Below are 16,252 nucleotides of genomic sequence, written 5' to 3'. Positions count from 1 at the left end.
TTCTTCCCTCTTAGTATTATTTATTTAATTTTGTCCCCATATTGTTCATTTTTGTGAATAATCTTATAAAACCAAAACCCCAAAACATATGCTCAAATAAATAAGTAAAAATTTGTCTGCTTTCATCTGCATTTTGACTCTGATAGTTCTTTCTCTGGAGGTGGAGGGCATTTCTTGTCCCAAGTTCCTCAGAACTGGCCTGGATCTTTTCCTCTCTTAAATAGGTCATGTCTGTAGTACAGAGGTCATACATGGTGGAACAAGAATTTTTCTGAGCCTTGGAGCAGCCTACATACTTGGGGTGGGGGGCTGTTATGTCCTTTGTTTCAGACATACTTGTTTTATGAGATGTCTGTACTCTTTGGGGAGTTACCCAACCTTGCTTGTTTACTCATGCAAAAAGCAACTCAGGCATTCAAGGAAAAAGTACAAAAAGAGATAATAAATCTGTTAAAACAAACATTTGACTGGCTTCTTTGTCTGTGTCCTCTCAATTTTCACCAGAAAATATGATTACCCTTTTACAATAAAGGCAGAACAGATGTAAAAAGAGGCAACACTGGATACCAAGCATCAGCTGGTGAGAGGAGGAGGAGGATAGAATTACATTAGAATTTCTAACTTAATGGCAGTGAGTCTAGGATTGCAGTAATTTTGTTTATCTGAAATAATATTAAAATATAAACTGGTAATATTGTTGAGAATTAACTTGTGGTACTGAAAGGTGGCTAGTTGCATGGAGAAGGCAGAGGGAGAAAAAGACACCAGAAGAATATAGGGAGAAGAAAAAGAAGACAGATGAAAATGTTAACCTTTTGACCATCCTGAGAATTCACTATAGAAGAAGCATGAAGAGACTCAATTTCCTGTAATGGCAGAAAAAAAAAATCAAAGTGAAGACTAGTGGTATATAAGTAGAGGACAATAACAATTTCTTTAAATAGAATTGTTGGGTTTAATATTTAGCTTAATAGGGAAAAAAAAAAAACCTTCAAATTTTGGACATCATTGCCAATGTCTAAATAGGCCATGAGGAGTAATTCATTTATTTGGCCTCCCAAAGAATAGTTTACTTGGCTCTTTAAACTTGTGTTAAAAGGCATTCTTCTGGCTTGAGACAACTTTTGGAAAGCCCAGATAACAGAAGATGAGATTTAAAAGATAATAGAGCAATTCCAATGGGTTCAAGAAGTGTTTTCCTCAGTGAGGAAAGCTTAAAATACCACCATAGGCCTCTCTGTGACTGTTTCATTTGAGAAGCTCCTGTCTACATAGAATTCCCAATTTTCAAGTTTAAAAGTACAAATCTGTGCATTTTAAAGGTATTTCCTCAATTTTATTAAGGAGGTTATAGATCCTTACTTACATGAAAAATTTTCATTTGAATGTAATCTCCTTGAAGGCAGGGATAATTTTTGTGTTTTTTTTTCCTCCTTTTGAATTATTCCCAGTACCACTTTTAGTAAATGCTTGTCGACTGAGGGATTGATTGAAGCAATATCTCTAAAAGTTCCCTAATCTATAGGTTTCACAGATATGAGTACTTCTGCTCTCTGGGAAACATACTGAGTAAAAGGAGGGGCTAAATAAAAAGATATTTGAAAGGAGAAAAGATAGTTGTGAGAAAGGAGGAAGGAGGGGAAAAGCATGTGATGATTTCCACTCTAATACAGGAACTTTATAGTTTCAATCCTTTGTGAGTCTTCCCCGTTCCCAAAGAACTGACTCAAAATGTCAAACAGTAATGATTTTTCTATTTTCTCAGAAAGCCAAAAACAATGCAGCACCTGTGAGACAGGTTCCTCTTCAGGTTCCTGGATGTTAAAGACGGTGGCACTGTCAGCACCTAGTAGTCGGCGAGCCATTCTTTCCTCATATGTTAACCTCTAAAGTAGAAGAGCCAAGATGGAGAAAAGAGAGAACAGAATGAGATTAGAAATTATGCTGTTGCATGAAAATAATGAGAACAAAATAGGCATCCTGCTATGGTTCCCTCCTTGCCACCCTCATCCATCTACAGGAGAAGAAGCTCCAGGTTTCTCTCTTGTGCTTCCATTGTTCCATTGTGCCTTCTTGCTACTTGTGAAGATATAACCCTGTGTTGAGTGATGAAGTCATTAATTCTAAGAGCCACTTCCAATGGACACAACAAAATTAGGTTGAGTGAGTAAGCCATGAGGTAGAAACTTGTATGGAAAACACATGGGATGTTTATAGCTTTAATGCTGAAGGGAATGCAGATATTCACATGGCAATCAATAGGTCTTCAATAAATATTTTTCACAGTTTTCCACGTGACCTCAATAACATCAATGGCACTTCTGGGGCTCTTTTATGAGGGAATGTTTAGACTAGTCAATAGTGGTGCTGACTTTACTTTTTGGTTCTCACATGTGAAAGGTTTTCCCTATATTTCCCTATATTTCATGGTGTTTGAGCTGTCCTCTATTAACCATGAGTGGAATAAACAACAGACTCTTTGGTGTGAGCAGACCAGTTTAAACAGGACTTTGAAAAGACATTTGGGGGCAGCTAGGTAGCTCAATGGATGGAATGCCAGACCTGGAGTTGAGAGGACCTAGGTTCAAATCTGTCCTCAGATACTTCCTAGCTGTGTGACCCTAAGCAATCATTTAACTGTTTGCTTAGCTTTTACCTGTCTGTCTTAGAGTTGTTTTTAGGACAGAAAGTCAGACCTAAAAAAAAAAAAAGACATTTTCCAAGATGTCATCTACTACTCATTTTTCAACTTGGAGAATGGCTGGTTGATCACTGGGCAAAGAAAAATGGTCATAGTTTTTAGTCTGGTACAAGGAAAAGATCACAATTGGAGGTAGAGGATGTTCAAAGTCCACCTCTTGTGCTTAATGCCTGTATGACTTTGGGCAAATGATTTAACCTTTGTGCATTTTAGTTTCTTAATGTGTAGAATGGGGAGGTTGGACTAGAGGGAATCGAAGGTCCTTTCTTACTGTTTATCTGAGATCCTCTATAAATGAACATTTCAGAAATACACCAGACCTACTTTTGTCAGCCAATTGCTATACAAGATTTGCCAAATCACTGTACTGCCACTGAGTTCCTCTCTTCTTTTCTAAGCATTGCGTGTTGTAAAAGGCTTATTCTGGAGACATCATTCTGATGGCCAACTGAATACTATACTAGATCGTGCAGAAATATGCCCTTAATCATTCACATCCAAATTTCTACTGTCTGAAGGTTCAATCCAGCTAAATTTGGAAATTCCTGAAGACAGACTCAAAATTTATTGGAAGCTCTATGGTTAAGAAAACATGATGGGAACACTAACAAAACTAGGACTTTTCTTGTGATGTTTCCCGTATTGGTTGGTACTGGTCCCAGCTATAACCAGGAAGTGAAACCAGGAATGTACCAAATTAAAAACAGCCCCAAAGCTTCAACAATATCCAGCTTCAAATGAAGTGTTTGTATGTATGTTTGGTGTGTATGTGTGTGTGTAAAGGAAAAGGTAGGGGTTGGCAGGGATAGCAAAGGGTATTTTACATGGAGGATATCAGTGCTCAACTGGATTCTCTCATTTTATTAAAAAATTGGACTAAATTAATTGCCATATCTTGAACAGTAAGTCTTGAATACCACACAGAGCTTCCTATCTAAATAGCCACACCACTTGCATCTGAGGTCTGCCATCATTATTTCACAGCAAGATGACAAAGATCAATCTGAAGTCTGCTCATTAAGGAATAGGCTTTAAAATTAAACTGGCTATATTTTTAATTTTTTGGTCCCATGTCAATGTGTCATTGAGGCAGATAATGGACCCAGTGCTAGATTTGGAGTCAGGAATACATAAGTTCAAGTCCTGTCTCAAATAGTCATTAGCTGTGTAACTCTGGGTAGATCACTTAATCTCTCCAGCCTCAGTTTTCTCATCTGCAGGATTGGGATAATAATGACATCTCCATCAGAGAGTAGTTGTGAGTATCAAATGAGATAATATAAAGTACTTTGCAAAAAACCTTTAAGTTCTCTAGCCACTGTTTTTTACTTTTATTTTATTTTTTAAAAATCCGTATTGGTTCTAAGGCAGAAGAACGGTAAGGGCCAGACAATGTGGGTTAAGTGAATTGCCCAGGGTTACATAGATAGGAAGTGTCTGAGGCCAGATTTGAACCTAAAACCTCCTGTCTCTAAGTGTGGTTCTCAATCCACTGAGCCACCTAGCTAAACCCCTCTAGCCAGTATTATTATTGTGCCCCAAGAAGATTTAATTGCTTCCCTGCATAAAGGGGGAAAAAAGAATCCCAAAACTGAGAGAATAACATGTAACATTAGGTAAAAATCTTTCTTGATAATATCTTCTTCCATATAGGGAAACCCTGATTCATTTGTTTTAAGTTAAAAGACATGAATATATATGGGGCACCCTATGAATGCCATTCATTGCTAAACTGGGAGGCATTTTAAATGTAATTAATAAGTACAAACAGCCTGTAGACTTGCTCTAAGCAAAAGATATTCCATATGGAATGTTTTAAAAAAAAGTTGGAAAGGTGCCTCTACCTAGCTTGAAGAAGTTGACATTAAGTATTTGTTTTAGTATTTCAAGGGCTTTGAGTTGACAGAGCCAGGGAGTGCTTCCAGATCATGGACATTTACACATGTAAGCACTTATTTTAAGGAGTCAATATTTTCCTTTTCTGGAAATCTTCTGCAGGCAGATTTTCATTTGGGTTCTATTCTCCATGAAGTAGAATTGGGATGCCCTCCCAATTGAAATCCACATTAAATATCTTTCCTCTGCCTTGGCAATAGTATGGTTCAGTGCTCTCCCTTTCTAGTGCCCTGATAATAAACATCCTTAGGAAATATGCTTGAAATGGCGATTTCTTTGACTCTGAAAGAGGATACCGACTAGGCAAGATAATACCAAGAGCCCCTTTTCCTTCTTCCAGTTAAGCAGTTAATGATTCAAGGTGCTCAGAATAGACAAAAGCCCAACATGGATTTCTCTTCGCCTGGGAAGCAATTAACTCTCAGGTCGCATTTTCCCAACTGCCTTAGAGATCTCTAACATACTAAAAGGAAGCTCAGCAGTGAATGTTGAGGAGGAAATATTTCTGTCTAGTGGAGCAGAGAAAACATCTTGTACTTTCTTACACGACCCCAAGTTTCTTCACTTGGCCTTTCTGTGGCATAAAGATCAGAGTTAATTTTTCTCTAGCTTTTCCCCCCCTTTTTGTCTGGATGCTTAGCAAACTAATAAGTTAGCTGAGGAACTTCTGTTTTTAGAAACTGGTTTCATCCTTTCTAATTCCGGGGTCAACATATAGCTGTGGACTGACACAACTAATGAGAAATGGTTTGGGGGAAGGAAGAAAACCTATAACAATGAGTAGATTTATTATATAGAAAATACATGGGGGCAGCTAGGTTGCTCAGTGGATAACAGAGTCAGTTCTAGAAATGGAAAGTCCTGGGTTCAAATGTTGCCTCAGACATTTCCTAGCTATGTGGCCCTGGGCAAATCACTTAACCCCCATTGCCTAGCCCTTATTGCTCTTCTGCCTTGGAACCAATACTTAGGATTGATTTTAAAACAACAGGTGTTAAAAAAAAGAAAATATATGTAGGAGCAGTTTATAAGGTTGGGGAGAAATGAGGGTGGTTCTCCTTTTAGAGGATTTCCTTAATTCTAACACATATTCCTGATAGCTACAGACCACTTTAGAGTCCCTCCCTTGATTTCAATTTGCCCGAATCCCTGCCCTTTCCATCTTTCCTCATTTTCACTTCTGACTCTTCCCTGCCATTTTAATTCTCCTTTTGCATAGCCCAAAGAGGTCAATGGTTCAGATGAGTATGTGAGAGTTGTGGAGGGAATATAATTCCATTCCAGTGCCTCCCACCCCTTCTTTTTGTCTCTCCCCCCATCCCAAATTCAGACTAAGAACTCTGAGATTCAAGGCAAAAGATAAAACCAAACCCTAAGGATATGAAGAAATGTGCTTAATGAAATGGTGCAGCAGTTTTCCAAGCAGCTAACCAAAAGACCCTTTGAAGTCCAAGGCCCACATTTATAATTAAGTACCGGCTGTCCATTGTTCAGTAGGTCCTCTTTGAAGCGGAGCTTCCTTTCTAGGTCTTGAATGACAGCATCCTTTGTGCCTTGAATCTCTTCATCAGAGGCTATCCGAGCAGTTCTGCCAGCCTTCTTTGGAAATCCCCTGCAGGACAAAACACAATAGAATTCCTAAGGCAAAATAGTGTCTATGAATCTTTTAGTTCCAGTTCAGACAGAAAGACAGAGCACACAATCCAATGGCTTGCCACTCCCATTCTTTTCTCTACTATGTCCTCTGCAAACAACAATGGGAAGAATCATGAGAAGTATTGCTATAGCTTGAGCAACCTACTCTTGGAATGCCTTTGGGCTGAAAAGGTGAAATTAAAAAAATATATTTATATTTATTTCCCCCAATAAGATATGAAGGCAATTTTTAACATTTGTATTTTGAAATTCTAAGTTCCAAATTGTCTCCCTCCTTCCTTCCCCTCTCTCCTCCCTGAGACAGCAAGTAATTTTCGATGGGTTACACCTGCACAATCACATAAAACATATTTCCATATTAGTCATATTGTGACACAGATTAAAAACCCAAGAAAAATAAAAGGGAAATTATGCTTAGATTTGCTTTTCAACTCCATTAGTTTTTTCTCTGGGGATGGAGAGCATTTTTCATCATGAGTCCTTTGGAATTGTCTTGGATGATTGTATTACTGAGAATAGCTAAGTTATTTATAGTTGATCATCATACAACATTAGTGTGGCTGGGTACAATGGTCTCCTAGTTCTGCGCACTTCATTTTGCATCAATTCATGTAAGATGAAGTGTTTTTACAATGACAACACATAGAACAACTGAAGATAAGTAAAGGTCAGGAACCTTAGTTTTAAGTTTTTGTCTGGTTTTGGCCACTAATGACCATGAACATTATTTACATAGACCAAAGCCCTGGGGTATTAGGTCCATCTCTTTCCCTAATGTTAAAAATTCCCTTGAAACCTCATTCTTTTCTAGAGACCCAGGAGATTCAGAGCTTCATGGCTTTGGGGTCACTTGGAATTCCAGGAGAAAATAAAATCCTTCCCACCCCCAATATAAATATCTTTCCTGTGGACAGATATAACATTCTGAGACTATGGAAATAAGAAGTCAATGTCCCTAGGTGTTTAGTACAGAAGGGCTCTTACTCTGTCTAGGCCTCAAGCAAATTGCAGAACCTGTCTACTCTGTCTTCAGTTTCTCTACCTTTTTGTTCTTCTGCTTGACTCAGGTTATAATGAGGATTAGAGGGAGTAAATAAAAGTCCACAGTTCCTGAAACAGTCACAATTCAATGCTTCATTACAACATTATTAAAGAGTATTAGAGATATATAGGTATTAGAGAGACCTAGGAACACGAGAGTAAATTGTATAGGTATGTACAGCAAAACTCTGCTGAAAGCTGAGTGGAACCTGTTGACATGAGTAGTAAAAAGCTACATTGCAGAACATTACATTTTAACTCAATGGTAAAACAAAAACAAGCAATAAATCTGAATTAGAAGAATAATGTAGGATACTGGCACAGGTTCTAAAATTCTACATCCTTACGTATGCCACAATTTGCTCTCTTCCCATTTCAATCCTCTGGAAGAAAGTCAGCCAAGAAAAAAATTGGGGACAGGGAATACAAAGAAAGTTAAAAGACAATCCCTGGGGACAATGAATTGACAGTCTAATGGGGAGATAGTTTGCAAAGAACTATGTACAAACACAATATATCCAGGATAAATTGGAGATAATCAACAGAAGGAAGGTTCTACTATTAAGAGGGATTGGGAAAGACTTCCAATATAAGGTGGGATTTTAGCTGAGACTTGAAGTCAGGTAAGTCAAGAGATATGGTCACTCCCTTTTCCAATCACTCTCCCAAGATGGTAGCAGTTACATCTGACCTCACAGTGTCTTTCTAACTCTAGGTCATAGCACTTAACAAAGATTCTTGTGATGGCAGAGGTTCATTGGATTTTCTTTACTAGAAAGCAAAGGCAGACAGTTAAAGCTTTTACAGTAACATCCTCATGAGAAGGAAAAGGGATTCTTCAGATATAGAAATTTTAGCCCAGGAGCATTCTGCCTGTTTTTTGTTATCTGAGTATGTTTCATTTAGCTAAAAAGTTATCTGTATTCCATTATAAGAAGAAGGTTGTAGCCATTGTCAACATGGAAATCTAGAAGTCCCCAGTTTATTTAGTTGGGAGGTAGAAACCCCAGGTTTTGACCTTGTCACAGGAGAATTTCCCCCCTGAGGGAAGGTCCCACTTCACCAGACAATAGACATCCACTTCAGCTTTGGTGTAGTAGGTAGGGAGTCAGTCTCACAAGCTGAAGGTCCCAAGTTCAATCCTCAGTAAGGAGGGTGTGATGTACAGGGAAAGGCTTCTGGAGACAAAAGAGCTACTTGACTTCAGATGGGGTCTACCTCCCACCTGAAGTGGATGTCTATTGTCTGGTGAAGTGGGACCTTCCCTCAGGGGGAAAACTCTTCTCTGACAAGGTCAAAACCTGGGGTTTCTACCTCCCAACTAAATAAACTGGGAACTTCTAGATTTCTATGTTGACACCATCATGTCCTAGCAAGCTAACACAGTGAAGTTGAGATGGTCTGTGAGTAATTGAACTGATGAAGACCTCAATAAGATAACAAGAAGGCAAAGTGCTGGGTAGCACCATTCCAAAACCACTAGAAACCAGCAGAGCAGCATGCTATTGTAAGAGTCCTAGTAAAAGGTAAGGAGGGATAACTAGGTAGCACAGGGGATAGAGGGCCAGGCCTGGACTTGGGAGGATCTATGTTCAAATCTGGCCTGAGACACTTTCTAGCTGTATGATCCTGGAGAAGTCACTGAGAAATGTCATTGTGCAGGAGGCATGTAACAGAGGATGGAGCACAGAGAATGAATGATCTTCCTTAATAAAACTTTCCTTATAAAATTGAGAAAACTCCCCAAAGTCCTTCTTTTCCTTCAAACAGAATACCTAGTTCTTCTGGTTATGTAATTCTTGATTTATGATGCTATACATACTTTTTAATTTTATATATGTATTTAATTTCTTGTCTTCTTTGAGAAATCTGCTTTGATCTTGATTGATGTTTCTTGGTCAAATTTATCTTTTTTCTTGCAGCTTTCAGGATTTCTTTCTTGTCACTGTACTGTTGGAATTGTGCCTCTAAAAGTTAAATTTTTACAAAAATATTTATAGCTGTGCTCTTTGTGGTGGCAAAAAATTGGAAAACGAGGGGGTGTCCATCAATTTGGGAATAGCTAAATAAATTGTGGTATCTGATAGGGATGGGATATTAGTGTGCTGAAAGGAATAATGAACTGGAAGAATTCCATGTGAACTGGAACAGACCTCCAGGAATTGAAGCAGAGTGAAAGGAGCAGAACCAGGAGAACATTGTACACAGAGGCTGATACATTATAGCACAATCAAATGTAAAAGACTTTTCTACTAGCAGCAATGCAAAGACCCAGGATAATCAAGAGGAACTTATGAGAAAGACGTTATCCACATCCAGAAAAGAACTATGGGAGGTCAAAATGCAGAAGAAAAACATATAATTGATTATGTGCTTCAATGGGGATTTGATTAGGGCTTTGATGTTAAAAGAACACAATATGCATAGTGCAAATATGAATAACATAGACATAGGTTTTGTACAATGATACATGTATAACCAAGTGGAACTGCTTGTCAGCTCTGGGAGGGGAATCATGAATCATGGAATCATGGAAAAATATTCTAAATTTAAAAAGGGGAAAAAAAGAAAGTTAAATTTTAAGATTTTCCATCTCAAGGTTCTGTGAATTATTTGTAAGTTATCAATTTCTTTGGATAATTTCAGAAAGTTTCTTAAATGATTTCTTAGAATATAGTGCTTATATATATATTATATTTTATCATGACAGCAAACCTGAGATTTATTTGTTTTGACCTATTTTAAGGGTTAAAAAGGGTGGTCACCAATTGTAATAATTACAATTAAAACTATGAGGCTGTTAGTAGCTTAAAGATTTAGTTTAATTAAAATAGAGAGAGTAAAGAAAGGGAAATGTAGGAAGGAAGTGGAGAATTGCCTAGTCTACCCTAAGTGCTGATCCAATGAAATCCAGCTCACCACCAACAAAGGCTCCCTCAGGTCCCAATATCCAGCCAGAAGTCCATGGAAATGTGAGCCTTCAGCAAGAGTGTCACCAACCCAGAAGAGTGTTTCTAGCCAGAGTGTCACCAACCCAAGCTAGTCACTCATGCAAAAGAGGCTGAGCAGTCCCTGGGTCCCTTTTATATGCAGTTTTCTCCACCCATTAGCTCTCTCACATCCCATGTCTCATCTCAGGAACCAATCAGTTCCTTAATTTGTCTGACACTGCCTGGGGGAAGTGCCTATGGGATCAATTTCCTGTTTTTGAGGATGTGAACTTCCTTTCTCTGAGGGTGTGAAATTCTGTGCAATCAATGCTAAAGTATCTTCAAGTTCCTGACTAAGTTAAAAAAAAAACAAAGGGAGGATAATTCCATTTTCATAATCCCCCTGTGATTCTATTGGGAGAAGAGCATGATTCCCTAATTAAGGGGTTTGGGAGATTAACATGCCTAGTCTCCCCAATGAATTATTTCAAATAACTAGTTTATACCTCTAAAGATTCTCTTACTAGATGTGTATAGAATATTGCACTTTCTAAGAGGAAATTATAACATTTTGGGGATGAGAGGGAAATAAAAGAGAAAGAAAGCAAAAACAATGATTGATAGATACAGTGACAAAAAGCTGATTAGGGGGCATTCCCCTTTGGCATAAGAATTTACATTCAGAATAAATGACATGTTCCAGTTCATTATATCCCAAAGTTCACTGGATCTTTTTGATGCAGTGTGAGGTTTCCTCAAGCTTCCTTATGGTAACTTCTCAAAAGATCAGCTTTCTTGATTCAGGGTGTTGGCAAGTTTCTTTTGCTGAAATTTCTCCAAAAGATTTCAAAGCTTGAATTTTTAGGATAATTTTAAATCCCCCCTGAGGAAGGTGTTCACCAACACCAGGACCATCCCAGAATACCTGATTGAGTTATGGGGTCTATGAATCAATTGTCAGAAGAAAACCAAAGGAAAACAAACAAAAAAACCCAAACAGAAAAGAAAAAATTAAATTCTGGGGAAAATAAAATATCTCTAAATCTTATGTACATAAAATTATGAGTAAAAAAGAATAAACCCATTAACAGGTCCTTGAATCACTAGCAAGACTCAAATTAAAGTGATTATTATCCTACAAGCCTGCAGGACAATTGCAGCAATATAGCACTTATCCAACGGCAGCCAGGACTACAGAAAATTGCTATACTATAGAAGAGAAGTGACTAGCTTCTGAGGTAAAGGAAATATGTGATTCCATGGTCTGATTTTACTTTCAATCTCAGGGATAGGGGAGCCAAAATGAAAGCCAAACTAAGGTGCTTGTAGCAATTTTGGCACGGGGAAGTCCAGAGCCTGAAGTTGTCAAACAGCTGCTTCTGTCAAACAGTCTTGGAATCAATACTGTGTATTGGCTCCAAGGCAGAAGAGTGGTAAGGGCTAGGCAATGGGAGTCAAGTGACTTGCCCAGGGTTACACAGCTGAGAAGTGTCTGAGGCTAGATTTGAACCTAGGACTTCCCGTATCTAGGCCTAGCTCTCAATCCACTGAGCTACCCAGCTGCCCCCATAATATTTTACTATTAAGATTTCATTTTAATTTTTACAATGGACGGTTAGTGATTGTTAGGAATGGTAGTTTGAGAGATGGATAGTGAGTGTCTTGGAAACAATGAACATGAACTTGGATAGCCTTTAAGAGACAGTAGAAGACAGAAGGACCTTGTCTGCTATGGTTCATGAAGATACAACTGAACGACTGAATAACAACAAACTACACTGGGGCCCACAAAGGGAAAGCTGGTTGTGGCTATGCTTTCCCAAGCTTTACATAAAATCCTTCAGGATGGAATTTCTCTGTATACTTAGATTAACATCTCTGTGTTAAGAATATTAATCTCCCTGCCCTGACAGATAAGGCTAAATGATATTTCATGAGGGATCCAAGTGAAATGTATCTCTACATTTAAACTCAGATCTTCAAGTGGAGACAAGAATTATCCATCCTATTTTCCCATATTCGAACCCTAATTCACAGGTTAGAACAATCTATCAGAAGACAAAAAGAGGAACTAGTCTACAAATAGAAGGGATACCTCTTCAGAAATATCTGCAAAAAGAAAATTGGGTGACCCAAACTATAAATACGTCATATACAAACATTATGCCAAAATAAACTCAACTCATCAAAGACCTTACATAGTAAATAAATCAGAGTAAATACTCCCGCCCCAAGTGAACAAAATCTATTACTGACCAGCTTGTTTTTGCTTCAATAAGATGTCAACTATCATTTTTTAAAAAAGGCAATATTCATGTGGTTGGAAAAAACTCACACTAAACACATACACATACAAAAACATCTGGAAAATAAAATCTTCCAGATGCAACCACTGTCAAATCACAGGAGGTCATTTTTTACTTTATTTTTTGGCTACTGAATCAACCCTGAGCATATCCCTCCCTTGATATAGTATTCTAGGTCAGTACTGTCAGTACACATCAGAAACTCCCAAACCTCCAGAGCACAACTTGGACTTAAAAGATCATGTGTCTGTCTACTAACTGGAAAATCAGTTCTTTTTCCTTCTAAAAATTCTCTTTATCATTTATTCACTGTAATCTGGTGATGAGCCAAACTCAAACATAGTGGTTAAGTTCATTGGATCATAGATGTAGGACTGGAAGGATCCTTAGAGGTTATCTAATGCAACTCCTTATTTCTCAGATAAGGAAACTGAGGCATAGAGAGAGGAAGTAAGTCATGGACCAAGTTCTCATAGATACTGTGTAGCAGAGGTGAAATATGAACCCAATTTCTTCTGTTAAAAAGCCAATGATCTTTTCATTGTTATTGCGTTGTAACAGACTTTGCTTGCTATGTGGACTAAAGAACTACCTGAAGGTTCTTGTAAAGTCAATTGCTGCCTGTAAAGATTCATTTTCCCATTAACTTTAGTTATACAATTGAAGATGTGTCCTTACAGAAATTAATTTAGCCAAGATGTAATTAAAAGCACATTAGGAAATGTAGCAAACATGTAGTGGAAAAGTCAATAACTTCAGAATTGATTCTAGATACTATGTCATCTAATAGGCTCTCTAAAGAATCACACACACAGTTACTTTGTAATATATCTAGTAAATGAGCAGGTAAAACTTTGTCAAAAAAGACAAATAATACAATGAAAATTTCCCTAGGCACTTACTACCCTCATAATTGAAAACAAATCCAAAGAGTTGCTAGGAACTTTGAGGATGAATTGCAGTAGAAAATAATTTTTCTAACTATATCAGGGTTTTTTCTGTGAATACTGGGGAAAAGCACAGTGAAAAACAATACCCACAAACTCAGAGAATTTGTATAGAAGCATACATGAGGAAAAAAGCTATCCAGTGCACTGGAATATGCAACTTTTCTTTCTTTGAATGAATTGCCTTAATTGGGTCAATTGACAGTCAATGTTTAGTGGAAGATATGAGTTTATCTTTCCTTTCCTCTCCCATTTCTCCTGTCCCCTTGGGTAGGTGGGTGGGGTGTAGTATCAAAGTGGCCCATTGTCTATATTCCTATTAAAATACTGTTTCAATAGTAACTAGAACAAAAACTAAAATTCCTTGGAATATTTGATGATCCCAAAGTCTACTGGAGAATCAGTAAGATCTACAGTACTGCAGGAGGGCTAACTCCAAACTGAGAGAACAGGGTTCAGTAATATGTTGCCTCCCTCCTCTGGAGAGATGGTGGAGGTGTCAGGGGTGGGATAAAGTAAGTGGCAGGGAAGTTAGGAACTGACAAGTTCCTGGGAAGCTTCAAACACCAGTCTTGGATTTTATCCTAAGGGAAGCCCAGGACAGAACCCTAGCCAGCAGAATCTAGTCATTCCTTCATTTATTCAATTGGAAACCTCAATAAATTGCACTAGAGTATAGATATCCTGTTGTTTGCTACCTTAAGAACAAGTGGTTCAAGAGTTCAAGGGGGGCAGTGGAGAGAGTCCTGGGCCTGGAGTCAAGAAGACCTGAGTTCTGAGACTTCTGACATGTACTAGCTGTGTGACCATGGTCAAGTCACTTAATCTCTGTTCACTTCAGTTTTCTCAGATGTAAAAGGGATTATAATAGTACCTACCTTTCAGGGTTCTTGTGAGGATCAAATGAGAGTAAACTTCAGCACAGTGCCTGGCACATGCTAGGCACTCTATAAACGCTAACTATTAATCTTATTATTAGTTCAAATTAAGAGTTGGTAATTCTTGGTAATCCAAATCTTTTTCTATCATGCTACATTCATTTTTTTTTTCCCTTGGTTCTTTCTAAGCTTTGGAAGTAGCCTTAAAAAAAATCAGAATCATTTTTAGTCTCCCATCTATTCCACAACATTCTTTTAGATTTGAATTCTTCCTTTATACAAAGGGAAAAAAAGAACTGCTAAGCAAAAACAGTGACCCTATCTGATAATGTATAACGTGAGGTAAATATACCACATTCTACCTCCCTACAGTTCCTGGTCTGTCAGCCAAGATCAGGGAAACGTTTTTCATTATCTGTTCCCTGTGATTATAACTTGTTTTTTAATTACTCAGAACTTATGTTCAAATGACCTTTTCATTTATAGTGTGGCCATCATCAGTCAGTCAGCAAGCATTTATTAAGTATTTCCTGCATGGCAGACACTGAGAGATGGCCTGGGAATACAAAAAAAAAAGCAAAAACATGGACCCTGTCCTCAAGGGACTCCCATTCTAATTGTAGATATTGTTTTCTTAATTCTGCTTATTTCATCCTGTACCCATTCATATAAGTCTTCCCATGTTTCTTTGAATTTCTGCAGTCATAACTGCTTACTGCAGAGGTGTCAAAACCAGGTCCGTAACACTCCTAAATATTGCTGAAACAGGTTCAAAAGTAATCTAGATCCAAATCTGGCCACAGACACTTCCTATTGAGTGACCTTGGACAAATCACTTAATCCTTGTTGCCTAGCTTTTACTACTCTTCTGCCTTGGAATCAAAGATTAGTATCAATTTTAAGATAAAAGGTTATTAGGAAATATTTAATAAAATAAAAATATAATAATTTGTGGTTTTCCGAGTCAATAGTTTGTTGCCCACAGGGATTCATCCTATTGAATTTGAAACCACTAGTTAATGCCTTGATTATTTCATTACATTCCAACCCTGCCCCTTTTTTAAACTCTTAACTTCTGTCTTAAAATCAATACTGAGTATTAGTTCCAAGGCAGAAAAGTGGTAAGGAAGGACTAGGCAATGAGGGTTACGTGATTTTCCCATGGTCATATAGTTAGGAACTGTTTGAGGTTAGATTTTAACCCCGATCTCCCACCTCTAGGCCTGTCTCTCAATCCACTGAACCATCCAGCTGTTCCCCGTCACTTGGTTTTGCTGAATTTTTTTCTAGTTAAAAAAAATCTCCATCACTATCGCCATAATCGTTATTATTAACACATGTATAGTGCTTTGAAATTGGCTAAGCCCTTTACCTATATTATCTCATTTGATCCTCACAACAACCCATGAACTAGATATTATTATGCTCATTTTACAGATGAGGAAACTGAGTCTGAGGGAGATTGCTCAGGGTCAGGTGTCAAAGGCAGGTTCTGAACTCAGGACTTTCTGACTTTAAATATAGCACTCTAACCATGGCACCATCTACTGCCTTGAAATAAGGGATGGTTCAGTAAATGTCTATTTTTAAAAAGGCATGCCATTATGCTACTCTTATCATACAGATACTGAAGCATCCCAATTACATGATCCTTCAAGCATCCCTTAACACAGCCAGTGCTATGAAAATAACATGTGTTCAATCAGTGTTCATTTGTAGTCTACTCAAATGATCAAGTAACCTGAATAAAACAATTTAGCTAAAATAATAAGCAATTTTCCATTTGCTCATTTCAAAGACATTACTATGGTTTGGAAATACCAAATATCAATTATGTGAGTCCAAATTAAAATGTGCACACAAATCAAAAAATTTAAAAGGGCTACTCCTTGTAGTG

General features: G+C 37.8%; 1 protein-coding gene across 9 annotated transcripts in view; it reads right to left on the bottom strand.

Annotated features, from left to right (window-relative positions):
* PALLD (palladin, cytoskeletal associated protein) overlaps positions 1-16,252 on the bottom strand; it is a 490,519-nt gene that overhangs the window by 40,349 nt on the left and 433,918 nt on the right. For 8 of the 9 annotated variants that reach the window (XM_007496142.3, XM_007496140.3, XM_056802873.1 and 5 more), the window contains 3 exons: positions 6,074-6,209; positions 1,788-1,886; positions 813-866 (listed from right to left, as the gene is read on the bottom strand). In XM_007496142.3, coding sequence (XP_007496204.1) covers positions 813-866; positions 1,788-1,886; positions 6,074-6,209 — 289 coding nt within the window. The remainder of the gene's footprint in view (positions 1-812; positions 867-1,787; positions 1,887-6,073; positions 6,210-16,252) is intronic. The other variant, XM_001365702.4, reaches the window with a different exon arrangement.

Source organism: Monodelphis domestica, chromosome 6 (genome assembly GCF_027887165.1).
Source record: "Monodelphis domestica isolate mMonDom1 chromosome 6, mMonDom1.pri, whole genome shotgun sequence".
In the NCBI taxonomy this organism is placed as follows: domain Eukaryota; kingdom Metazoa; phylum Chordata; class Mammalia; order Didelphimorphia; family Didelphidae; genus Monodelphis; species Monodelphis domestica.
This window is presented reverse-complemented; position numbering and strand designations above follow the sequence as displayed.